Source organism: Tubulanus polymorphus, chromosome 11, assembly GCF_964204645.1.
Source record: "Tubulanus polymorphus chromosome 11, tnTubPoly1.2, whole genome shotgun sequence".
NCBI classification, from domain to species: domain Eukaryota; kingdom Metazoa; phylum Nemertea; class Palaeonemertea; order Tubulaniformes; family Tubulanidae; genus Tubulanus; species Tubulanus polymorphus.
The window spans coordinates 1855063-1868451 of record NC_134035.1 but is presented as its reverse complement, the minus strand read 5'-3'; the positions used below and the strand labels follow the sequence as shown (position 1 = coordinate 1868451).

At 38.9% G+C, this 13389-nt stretch overlaps 1 protein-coding gene across 1 annotated transcript; it reads right to left on the bottom strand.

The window, feature by feature from the left end:
• Window positions 1-129: 129 nt before the first annotated feature.
• LOC141913093 (transforming growth factor-beta receptor-associated protein 1-like) lies at window positions 130-13009 on the bottom strand. Its single transcript, XM_074804546.1, has 20 exons — window positions 12829-13009; window positions 12130-12182; window positions 11567-11660; window positions 11368-11466; window positions 11089-11178; window positions 10635-10739; window positions 9831-9965; window positions 9293-9453; window positions 8596-8824; window positions 8170-8274; window positions 7325-7710; window positions 6733-6801; window positions 6258-6330; window positions 6045-6179; window positions 5459-5559; window positions 4805-4916; window positions 4150-4310; window positions 3041-3113; window positions 2526-2716; window positions 130-2066 (listed from the first exon to the last, which is right to left on the bottom strand). The coding sequence occupies exons 1-20, from the start codon at window positions 12901-12903 to the stop codon at window positions 1880-1882; spliced, it is 2634 nt and encodes an 877-aa protein (XP_074660647.1). The 5' UTR covers window positions 12904-13009; the 3' UTR covers window positions 130-1879.
• Window positions 13010-13389: the final 380 nt, after the last annotated feature.

Here is a 13389-nt window from a genome sequence, read left to right as displayed (position 1 = left end):
ACTGACTATGATGTTCCAAGACCGCTGCGCCCGGATTGCAAATTCCGATTCTTTACTCCTGTTTGATTTAGGTATCCATCCAAAGCAAAAATTAAATACTACGTAAAAGTAAAATTTCAATATATCAAAATATCCATTATTTATTTATTTATTATGATATCATATATTACATATCTGGATAATACATTATTCAATCGTCTAAAACAAAACGTTATTTCGCTTAATGCAAAACATATAACAACTTTTTCATCATTCAGATATTTATTGACCAATAAACGAGTTAATAGCTCCAACTTTTAACCCCCTTAAAGTGAAAACTGTACTTGATTACTCCCAAAATTGAATCATGATAACACACAGTTCATGAGGTACTCCTCTAATAATAACACAAGACCGAACTATAGTGCGTTATGTCATTAGCTCCTACCACTAGTTGACTAACTGAGAAATCGGATGTTCACCCCTGGGTTTGACAATTAATACAATTATATCCTAACAGTTAGTTCACAGCTCATGAATAGATGTGACATTTCAGCACTTATGGTTCAGGATAGATAGTACTCTTTATTGAAATGCTCCCATAATAGACATTGTCATTGCTCTTTATGTTTTGTCAAACCATTACAATAACATATGGACAAATCATATAGGTCATTCAAGTACTAGGTAGGACATGTAAATTGTCCAGTGAATCACTGGACAATTTACATGTCCTACCTAGTACTTGAATGAACTGGATGTAGGCTTGGTTTTTGAGGATTAGTATCACCATCATCAATGCTGTAACAAAAATATTTCAAATAACTTATAAGTCAATAAATAGCACTTTTTAGCAATTATCGACATATTTATGAAAATTAAGCATAAACCGGGGCCTAAACAAGTTTCCCCAAAAATTAACGCTTAGTAGAACGATGACCACACTCAAACGTGGTGAACGGATAATAAGATAAAATCCCACTATTTACAGATTAAAAGAATTTAAAAAAATAATATAATCACCTGACGATGATCTCTAGGGTGAGATCGAAACGTCGTGTCTTTTATATATTTTAGATTTAATAAATAAATTCTGGGGCCGGTTGCTCAAAAGTTGGTTAGAGTTAACCAGTGGATAGTTGATATGGCGACAATTAAAATTTCATTGTTACTATGGTATTTAATGGCCGGTTATCTTTAACCAACTTTTGAGCAACTGGCCCCTGGTTTTTAAATTCTTTTAATCTGTAAATAGTGGGATTTTATCTTAACGCTTAGTAGACTTGCTACAGACCATTGATGCGGGATCTGGATTCACAGGTGTCAGTTTAATCTGACTCCGACCATATATAGAGTTAGAATACGTTCATTTCCAGTGTTTTAATTCAATCTCGAACGACAGGCTCTGTGAAACTGAGACTAGTCGTTTATCAGACTGTTAATAAAGCGCAATAAAAACACCGGATTCCAGGCACAGACCAGGAAAAGTCTAGAATAAAAGCAAAAGGCATTTCTCGGAAAAGCATCCATGTCATAGGCCACGATCCGATTCCCTCCATCTCGGGTCTGCAATTTGCGAGAGAATGAGTGTCCAAGTTTGCAGGGTTTTAGAATCTGTCTTAACGAAAAGGGCAACGGGTCTGAGACCAGTTGCTCAAAAGCTGGTTCGAGTTAACCAGTGGATAGTTGACATAGTGACAATTAAAAGTTCATTGTTACTATGGTATTCACCCTCTTAAACCAACTTTTGAGCAACTTCAGCCCGTGGACCGCCGAGACCACATCCCGTAAATCCGCCCCTGAATTCACCGATATAATGAAAGACATCGAAGCCAACGCGGTTTTATCGATTAAAATCACATTTCTATCTATAATCGTCAGTTATTGTCTGAGCGTAAGATCAAGTCTTGTGGTCACTACTCGTAGATGACGACGACGAGGACGAATCTCGTCGATGCGAGCTGAATAATCTCCCGGTCACCGGGCAGACGTATCGATTTTTAGCGCAGTGAATATGAGCGATGACTCCGTTCGGATAACGTACGAACGTAGAGTCGTTGAACGCGTGACCGCACACAGCGCATCGTCTGAAATAATACCAAAAACAACTAATTAACCCTTTGCGTGCTGACCAATTAATACCCTATAGTGCTTGAGAAAATGTGAAAATTTTGGAAAATTCCTTCCTAGTGCGTTGAATAACGGAAATGCCACTATAGTGCGTGTATCCTTAGTTACTAGTATTTCACTATGTTTGACAGGTGCTACCATCTTTCAAGAGAGATAATTACTGATTACTAATTAAATCAATACACTGCAGCGCGGTGTACTAGCAAAATTCATCACCGATTTATACACCGCACTGCGGTGTAGACGCACTGAAAGGTTTAAACAAGCGATGGACGACAACGGTTCTATGGCTCAGGCTCGAACTCTGAAATTATTAGTTAACATTGCATTTTTTTGGATATGTCGTACCTAGGGAATCGTGGTCACCCTATTCCGCACTGTAATAAGTATAGATAAATTTGTGCTGTTATACGTACCGATCATCCTTGAGAACGATTGGTCCTTTGCACATTTCTAACGTCTGCTGTTTGACTTGTAGATTTTCACCGCGCGCCAACATTCGTTCGACGCGCGTCGTACGACATCGATTCAAACTCAATCGCACGGACTGCGTTAAAAACTGCGACAGCAAACCGACCGACCAGTCGTCCGGCAAGAGTTGTAAAATCTACGAAACATAACGACATAATAAATAACTAATAATTAATATTAATAATAATAATAAGATAATTAAATAAGTAACCCGAAACTGTAAGAAAATAAAACTTTTCTATATACCCACTGTGGGTTTTTATTTGTTAACTCTATCTACAGTGAGATTAATATCAGCTCACTATAGTAAACATGATAATCAGTTTGAATTAGGATTCATAATTATACTAAAATGAAAAGCCGTTCTCCGTTCTTCAGAACTGTGGAATTGGGTCCAAGGTGAATAGGATAAACTGTTCTGAACCAGTTTTTTGCTCAGTTTAATAGAAGTTATAACTACCTTAATAGAATCGAATTCTGATTCGCAATTATTAAGCAGCGAAATGGCAGGAGATATGAGTAGATCACTACGTCTGAAACAAATAACCGACCACCGGGATTAGAGAACCTATCAACAACCTATTATCACAGATTGATCTTTTTATCATGCGGTAAAAACTGTTTTTATAATCTTCATATACATTTATACCTAGTACACCTTATGTAAGTGGATCTGTGTGAGTCAATGTACACTATGTAAATATTTCGACTTTTGGCTCCGATATATTTGTTATAGGAATATAACCTTAACAACATGAAATGAAGATTTCGAAGTTGTAATGTTCTGATGATAGAGATGTAGAACATAATTCAGGAACGAAAAATAAATCACGAAAAAACGTGCTCGCAAAAAATAAACAGATTTATCAAATTCCCTGCATCCCCCAGAGAGAGAGAAATAAGTTCCCTGCATTTGTCCTGTTTTCCAGAAATGTAGTCACCCTGTTAGAAATGGTGCATGAGATTTTTCGAGTCGGTTTTCATTTGGAACTGTATTTCCAGGGTCCGATCTAAGGAATGAAAGCCACTTGCCTGGGGGGGGGGCTGAAATTTCGCTTGCCCCCTGCAAAAAATACTTGCCCTTTACAGGCAGTCCGCCGATTGGTGGCACTATCATCCGTTGTATCGAGTGGGAAAAAAGCTTTGTGACATAGAATTGCACTAGCCCGGGGGACGAGTGATAATGATTACCTACTTGCCCTGATGAGAATATACTTGTCCCGGGCAATCGGACAAGTGCTTAGATCGCACCCTGATATGCGATGTATAATCTACTCTATATCGCTTTCACCCGGTGGTGCGATGTACAGTATCGATGTAGTTATCAGTTAGTTGAAATCTCATGAAAAATGACAGCACCAGTTACATATATTAGTGACATGACAATACACCGCACTTTAAGGTAGATACACTATATCGTTATGCTGATTATACACCGCACCGAGTTGGAATTATCTCCAGCACTAGGGTATGAAAGTGTAAGTACTTATTATGAAATGTTTCCTTGTAGTCTCACAGTTCAATAGATCCGATCGTGTATTTCAAGGAACGTATAAAACTATCACTTACTCGTACGAAGGGTCGAGGTAGACGCCGAGTAGAATCTGGAATAAACGTCGCCGATAGGAATGATCTTTGCCGTCGGAATTGACGATGCAGTAACGTTCGGCTCGTGCGTAATCTTTCAGTTTATGCACGAGAATACGTATGGCTTTATCGTGTTCTTCTAGCTGCGAGAAATAGAGATCAAATACGAATAAGGTCTCAGGTACAGATCTGTTACTCCTGGATATAAGCAATTTTAAAGGAGATAATTCCAGATTTTGAGCTTCTGAATTTATCCCAATTACCGTAGACTCCTCATAAATCAGTACATTTTATCTTGGTTATTCTTTGGTTTTCTTACCCAATTTTTATCCTAGACACTACCTAAAATATCTTGGTCGGGAAAGTACGGATTTAGTCATAGCCTAAGAGAAGATTTCTAATTGCCTCAGATTTAGTTACTATTATGTTTTTCATATATTTTAAACGTTGCTCAAATATATAAAAACTTCTTCTCAAGAGCTTTACATCTTTGGCTGAACTATTGTGGAATTTTAGATTTCTTTACAACTAAATTTGCCTTTATTTTAAAAGGGCCACTTTCGAGCATCTTGCGTAAGTATCTGATAAGACATCCCCGGATCCGCAGCTGGGCGTCTGCGCGATGAGGTCTACTTACTTTTCCGTATAAAATAGCCATTTCCGCGTACATCTCGGTCTCTTTCACTTTACCAAGCAGTAGCTGAATGCGGTATAGATTTGATCGTTGTAGCATTTGTTGTAACTTGGACCTGGAACAAGAAAAAAATACTCAAAATCAAAGCAACCAGTACGTTAAAGAATGCGTTTGCTTCCCGAGACACGTGTATTCAATGTTTTTTTAGCATTTTTCCTGAATTCCAAATCATCTAAGCGATTTTAACTCATTCACTCCGGAATAACCATATTTCAAATCGCGCACAGCATACGGAATTTCCGCCATTTTGGTTAACAAGCGATTCCCCCTCTGGTACTTCCCATGATCAATAGTGTCTATGACGCGTTGCAGACGGGATTCCATGGAATTCCCTCACATAATTTATGATAATATTGTTTACTTGCATTCTGATTGGTTAAAATCACATGTAGTTCAAACGTAGGGCAGTGTTTACATTTGTAACGCCATGAAAGCTCTCAGCGGCTTTGCGTATTCAACAGTAAATACCGGCGAGCTGCTGACAGCGGCTTAACGCAGTCATTGAGTTAACATCTTCAAAATCATATCTGACGCCATTTCGGTTAAAAACAGAAAACAATATAAACCTTGTCGACTAAGTGATATTAATCATCATACCTGGCAAAATCTAAGTCCTGTTTATTGTGGTTTGGATTTTTCATTATTTCGAGCACCTGTTCTAGATATAGCACGGCTAAATGAGTGTGGTATTTCTCTTTCTGCGAATATAAAAACAAAAACATCGTTGTATGATTTTCATTAGAAAGTGGAACGATTCGACCAATGAAATGATGATTATCAAACATTCAAACATGGCTTTTTATACGCTATGATTGATTTCGAAGACAATTTCAACCAATGATACAGTATAACTTTCTTCGAACACAAGTGATTTTAATCATCAACAAATTTGGCCTGATGGATATGCCCACTGATACCAACTGGGACTGAATGACAACTTTCAAACGCTCTTAACCTTTCAGTGCTGTCTAATTAATACCCTTATAAGCGCTGAGATGATTTGAAATCTTTTTTCAAATTCCATCGCAGTGTATAAGCAACAGGCGTTGTGTCTACACCGCGGTACAATGTATCATTAGTTACTAATATTCAACTGCGTTAGCAAAGTCTACTGTGTACAAGCTAAGTCCACCACCGATTTATACGCCGCACTAAAAAGTTTAATGGTCTGGCGAGAGTTTACCTCTAGTTTTTGAGTGAACACTAGATATTCCAGATACTCGATGACGGCAGACGGGAAACGATGCAGATAATCAATGACGGCGTCTGGTTGTAATTTATCGCCGCCGGTTTCCGAGGCCGGTCGCTCGGTGAATATCTGAAAATAGAAAAAAAAAAAAATAATAAACACAAATCTCACATAGGATCTAACTTTGATTTATTGGATAAAGCTTACTTTAACGCCTTTGTTCTCATCTTTATCCAGCACCCAATCGGCGTATTTCCACACAACTTCATGATCTTCCAAACTGAAATTAGAACGGACAATCACCGTGTAACCGAGCGAGTTAATATCAGGACATTCTAATCACCGCAAAAAAAAACGTAGTTAGAAGCTTTGATACCGGTGTAAGGTTATTCTACTGGGGCCAGTTGCTCGATAGTTGGTTAGAATTAACCAGTGGATAGTTGACATAATAACAATTAAAACTTCATTGGTACTATGGTTATGTAACCCACACTTGCCAGATGTTATTGGCCACCGTGTGGTAGGGTCCTCCAAATCTAAATTCCCAATACCGACAACAAAATACAAAACACAACACTGGAATAGAATATACAATATATATAGTAACTCCTGGTTACAGTTATTATCCGTCGGTAATCTTTAACTAACTGTTGAGCAACTACTGACCCCTGGCAGTGCTTACTTTGCGAGGAATTCGATGATAAAATCCAAACCTAAGAACGATTCGTCAGAATATTCACCATCCACGATTCTAAAACAGATCAACAACAATATATATCATTATTATATAGGAAACAAACACTTTTGGAATACAACAGTAAACCTCAGACAAATAAGATCAGAAATCTAAATCTAAATTTTTTTTCTCTAAATTATTCAAAAGTCCAAGTTGGCCATGTCCAAATTAGGCAATGTTTACAGTTTTAATTAGTTTTACTGTTGTAAATAGTCGAGACTATTTCCAGTCTTGACGAATATCATTGAGAGAAACCCACGATATCAATTTATACAACAGGGCCCGGTTTTATAGACCAGTATTACCTTAAACCCGTGGGCTAACTCAATTGATAATGAATTTAGCTAACTCAATTGATAATGAATTTAGCTAACTCAATTGATAATGAATTTAGTTAGCCCCCGAACCCAGTTGAGTATCGATGAGATGAAACCGCAATATCAATACAAACAACTGTTATTTTTTTTCTTACATCTCGTTTCTTACATTTCGTTTCGTTTTCAGTTCATATTTACTTCCCAATAAACGCAGCACTTACTTCGCCCAAACTTGCATCGCGCGGTCGTAATTGCCTTGAAACCGGTACATCAACCCGAGCGCGTTGAACCGACCGAAACTGATCAGATACTGTTCCGAGTCCTTCATATCGCAGGCGTGCTCCGTCGCGATCAACGCGATCAACTCGGGCGACTCCATCTCGGCGTACAGCTTCAACAGCGCCGAGTCAACCTCTTTCTGGCAGTGTTTGGCGAGGTCGCGCGCGCGGATTTTCTCGAGGAAATTCATCGCGTATCGTTTGTACTCTTTGATCATCGATTGGTCGCCGCGGCAATACTGATTGATGTCGGCGATGTCGTGAAGCGCGGGCACGACGCGCGTGAAATTCGAACTCAACGGCAGTAAGCCCGGATACAGAGTGATAATCTGAAAAGAGAGAAATAATACACAAATTCAACCAACTGTATTTCCATTATAACTGATAAGTCCACTTGGAGCCACCCAAAGGGTTTGTTTGGGTCTCCCAATTTCATTTTCCACATCTTTCTTACAATCGTTCATAACCGTCTAAAGAATATTCACATTGATATAAACTGTGTTCTGAATGACGACTTTCAAACGCTCTTAGTTTCGCTTAAAATGTGGCTTCAAGCTAAGATCACATGATTTTGAAGACAATTAAACCAAAGATACGACGTAACTTTCTTTGAACACATCTGATTTCAACCATCCAGGATGAACTCGGTCCGAAGAATATTCATATCGATACAAACCGTGCGCAGGAGGCGACTTTCAAAAGCTCTTAGTTTCACTCAAAAACTTGGCTGAATCATAACGAATGCCTCTCCCTCGGAAACATGTCCAAACAATAGAAATAGAACTCACCTCGCGAACGTCTATTTTACCGCTGATGAATAGTTCGGTCGCTTCGTCGAAATGTCTCTCGCAAAACTCGATAAATCCTGCTTGTTGTTGGATACGTTTATACAACTAAAAGAAAATTAATCATATTTAGATATCGCCAGAGATTCTGACGTATTCACCGGTTAACCTTTTGGTCTACAGGCAAAACATTGGAAATAAGTAAAACAATACAGATAGTAATTTATAGGTTAACTTAGGTTAATCTAGTTTGTTTCAGTTTTCTGTTTATCAAAACTTATAGTTTGTTCATATCAGAGTTCCTCTGCGAATCTCTCTATCCCGAATTCCCCGATCTAAAATTTCCTGATATGAAATTCAGATTTCTATCAAAAAAATGCACGAACCCTGACATCATATCCGATGCCAGATACTCATACATTCAAATACCTTCATGAAATTCTCCCTATTACTGGCCGACTTGCGAGCAGTTTTAGCCAGATCCAACGCCTCTGATACACGTTTATCCACCAGTAGACTCTGTATCTGTTTCTCCCAGGCGACCGGCACTAGGGCGTAGATCTCTTTACTCGACGCGACCAATATCTTATCTTCGAACACGCCCAGGAACACACCGCCTTGGAAAGGTATTGTTTGTTTTTGCTGTTGGTCGATAATACTACAAAATACGAAACGAAGACTTTATTCATAAGCTGATACCAAAACCATGACCAACTCAGAGACGCCCTTCCATGTTTCAGAATGCCAATCAACGTGATACCCATGATAGATATTATCTTGAATCCACTATTCAAACCAAAACACAGCTTTAAGCTATGATTAACTTCGCTGTTAAAGCACAACTGATTCTAATCTCGGTCTGAAGAAGAATATTCACATCGATACAAACTGCTACTTTCAAACTGACTTCAGTTTCACTTAAAACATCGTTTTATGATTGATTTTGAAGGCAGTTGAAGCAATGATACGAAGTAACTTTAAACCCAACTGATTTCAATCATCAATCAGTGGAGTATTCACAATTATACAAACTGACCGAATGATGAATTTCAAACGCTCTCAGTTTCACTTGTGGCCAATTGAAAGAAGCGACTTATGACTAGAGTTAGGAATAATTGATAGTCACCTGTGAATAGTAATGAATTCGTCATTTAATGCTAGTATATACGGCTGATGGTAAGCGATAGAGGTCAATCGATCGCCCCATTGTAACGGCGGACGCTGCGAGATACCAGCAGACGTCACGAACATTCCCAACGCACTCGGACCGCTCAGCAAAAACTCCTCCTACAAATATATTAAATAACCAAAACTAAACATTCGATTAGGCCATCCCAAAATAATGGTCTGTTCATCGTAACCCGACCGACCCAACATCGAAAGTACCGAGCCAGTGAAAACTTTTTCTGGGATTCATTGAGATAAATTTTATTTTTGATAACAACAGCCGACCGACCCATAACCGATGTATGAACTACGTCTGTTTGAAGTCAAGTGTGCATCGTGCGAAAACTATGGCCTAGTTTAAGTAACTATCGATTATGTAAAAAGTGATACGCATGCCATCGAAACTTATTTTTCACGCCACCTAATGGAATGGTTGATCGCTCAGGGTTTATTCAATGGAGGATGCCTCTATACGAGTAAGTGATATTAGGACTTACCCGACTGATTCTCAGTGTGATAGGTGTAGTGAATTCGCTCTCGTACGGGAACAGATCCTGCATTTGACCGGTGTCGTAGTTAGCTATCAAATAGTGACTCGTACACGCAACGCATACAGAAAATCCATCGACGGCCTGTGAAACGAGAACGAGATTAATCTATCGCGTCTCCACGATCCAGGGCCCAGTTTCACAAAAAAGGATTAAAGCCTAAATCGATTTAAGATAAACTGAATTAATGAAGAAATTAAATCGATTTAAGAGTTAAACCTTTTTGTGAAACTGGGCCCTGTTCAACAGTTTCAAAGTTTGAATCTTCTCAATTATGTTGAAACTGGGGATGATTTTCTCTCAACCTATTTGATTGAATTTATCAGGGTGCCAACAGATTGGTCAATCCTGGATATAAGGACGCAGTTCCACAGTTGTGAGTTAGAGTTAACTCTGAGTTGAAGTTAGTTCATTTTCAATGTTTAAACCCAGAGTCAAATCTTAACTCAGAACTGTGGAACTGGACCATGGAGTTTTAAAGAAGAAAATTTCATATTTTGAGGAAGCGTCTGCATCACTTTCATATCCCAATTACAGTCATAATCCTATTAAATCAGTAGTGTTTATCTCGGTAAACCATTTCGGTGGATGTGGCTTGATAAGCAAATCATTATCCTTCATGGCTTAATTAGCCAGGGTTTAGACATCTTAAATCTTGAATGCCTCAAAATTCAGTTTCCACAATCAACATTTCCGAGATTTTACCAATTCCGACCAAGGCCCGAGTTAGAGTGAATATCACGTAGTACGTACCATCGTTAAGGGAAGCTCCGGTAAATTGACGTCTCTCATGTGGACGACTTTATCTTGCGTCACCGTATAAATTTGCACGCACTTTCTTTTCAGGGCAACGGCGATCTGGAAGAAATAAAATAAATCGTTCATGGAATAAAATAATCCAGCGCGTTGATCAGCCTGGCTGGATTTAGCGCTCTCAGCCAGTAGCTCAAAAGCGGATAAACACCATGGTCCAGTTCCACAGTTCTGAGTTAAGATTTAACTCTGAGTTAAATCATCGAAAATGAACTAACTTTAACTCACAGTTAACACTAACTCACAAATGTGGAACTGGGCCCATAGTAACAATGAACTTTTAATTGTCACTATGTCAACTATCCACTGATTATCACTTAACCAACTGTAGCTCATCATTATGAGATAGAGAATCCAATTATCAATGCAAGCAAAGTGAAATGTTCAGTTTTACCTCGACACTCAGTAAGTTGTTTCTCGTCGTTGGGTTGTGGTTCATACAAAACGATGTCACTCCTTTTATTTTAGCACCGCTGACGATTGGCTTACAACGGAAACGAAAAAAATATAATTAAACCCTTGCTGTGAATTCCACCAACTTCCAAATTCATTTCCTAATGCTGGTGGTAAGTGAAGCCCGTTTGAGAAAAATTGTTAGCAAATCTTCTAATCATTTTGAGAATTTTGAAAGACAGTTATCGATATTTTTGATAGTAATGATTCAAATATTTACCTCCAAGTCGAGCATATTCAACAGATTCAGCGTATTATCGCACAGCACTAGTATTCTATTCAGGGCTATCGCCGCCTTCAGTTGAACCACAGGTTTTTTCTATAAAAAAATACATTTCGTCTGCTATTTGCTATTTGATCAGTGGGTTGGACAGAGAGTTAATAACGAGTGATATAACATCATTTTTTTCTATATTTACCACGGCTAAGTACTTGTGACCTTTTTTCTCGACGTGGTAACTCGTGCGACCGTTCGTATGTTGCCTCTCTTCGATGCCGTAATGCATTACGAAACTGTAAAATAATACAAAATCAACAGAATCGCACAAGGAAGGGAGGGGGCTATTGTTTACAGGAGGGGAGGGACTCTTGTTTTCAGGAGGGGAGGGGGGGCTATTGTTTTCAGGAGGGGAGGGACTCTTGTTTTCAGGAGGGGAGGGGGGCTATTATTTTCAGGAGGGGAGGGGGCTCTTGTTTTCAGGAGGGGAGGGGGCTCTTGTTTTCAGGAGGGAGGGGCTCTTGTTTTCAGGAGGGGAGGGGGCTCTTGTTTTCAGGAGGGGAGGGGGCACTTGTTTTCAGGAGGGGAGGGGGCTCTTGTTTTCAGGAGGGGAGGGGGCTCGGGTCATCCTTATTAGTGAGATGACGTATTTTACCGAGATCATCTCGGTAATAAGCATGACCGGGGGACTCTTGTTTTCAGGAGTTTTCAATTGATGGATCCATTGGAGGCTTTACAGCCTATTTCTATCCTCTTAATACTCACCATTCACTTGTGCCGATGTAAAGATTTTTTCCACAACATTCGATGCACTCAATCTAAATTAACAACAAGGAAAAATACAAATAAGAACAGAACTTTTCCTGCGCCAGGAGTCAACTCCAATGTGCTGATAGTTTTAAGGAATGTGCTAAAGACAGAAACATCTTAGTAGGCCTAAAGTCAGTAACCTGACTGTGGTTTAGTTTCACGATCGGATATTTTCACAAACGACATAAAAGCCCATTGGTATAAGCCCATCCGATTATAAAAAGCTTACCACCAACTGATTAGTAGGTAACTAACTAAGAGAATGGTGGAATTTTTACAAGCGGAAATCATGAATTTAGCACAATTAATTGAGACACTCAGAAAATAAAATCATGAAACAACAATTGTAATGTTTAAGTGGTTAGTTATCAGCATAAAGTTGTTACATTTTGATGGGACTTTCTTCGTTCGGGAAATCGGGTTTCCAAAGACTAAACCGAAACAGATACCGCTTGGAATTGGATGTACATGATCGATGATTGAATGAACTGAATGTTGTTCATAAACTAAGATCAGGGGTAGAACATGTTTCCGGTAGTAATAGAATTTTTAAACTTGTTTAGGCCTCCAATTTTTACAATATTATGATATTTTGATGAACCCGGAAATGAAAATCTCTCGACCCAGACAGAATCTCTCTCCGTCTTCTCTCACCTGCATATGAGCCTTTTCCGACGCTAATTTTGAGCGCTCTAAAGCAGCCACCAGCTCAAACGCTTTAATACTCATCTCTAAATCCCTGCCTGAATATCTCACACAGCAGAAAAACGAAGATATATTTCAGAAGTCAGAAATCATCATCGCCCGTCACTTCTATACACCGGTGGAGCCACCCGCGAATTCTGACCTCCGGGCACAATCAATCCAATTCAATCCACAGACTGGGGGTTTGACCCCGGGTCTGAAGGCCTACTGTTTTTAAAATCGTGATCAATTTACCATAACCTTATAAAAGACCCATCAGGAACTGATAACCAATTTTATTATATCTCACAAAAATGACCCGTCCGCTGCGAAGAAACAAAGTATCATTTTTGTTTAGCCTTGAACTTGGAATTATTTATGTCACTACTTTCGGGGAAGCTATGCATTTATGAGAAATAAAGGTACTAGAGATTTTCATCAATAAATTTTATCGTTTTTATTCTTCGATTTTTCAATAAATTATTCTAAAATTTAAGACACAAAAACAGGCGGCGGCTAAATTAGGAGAGG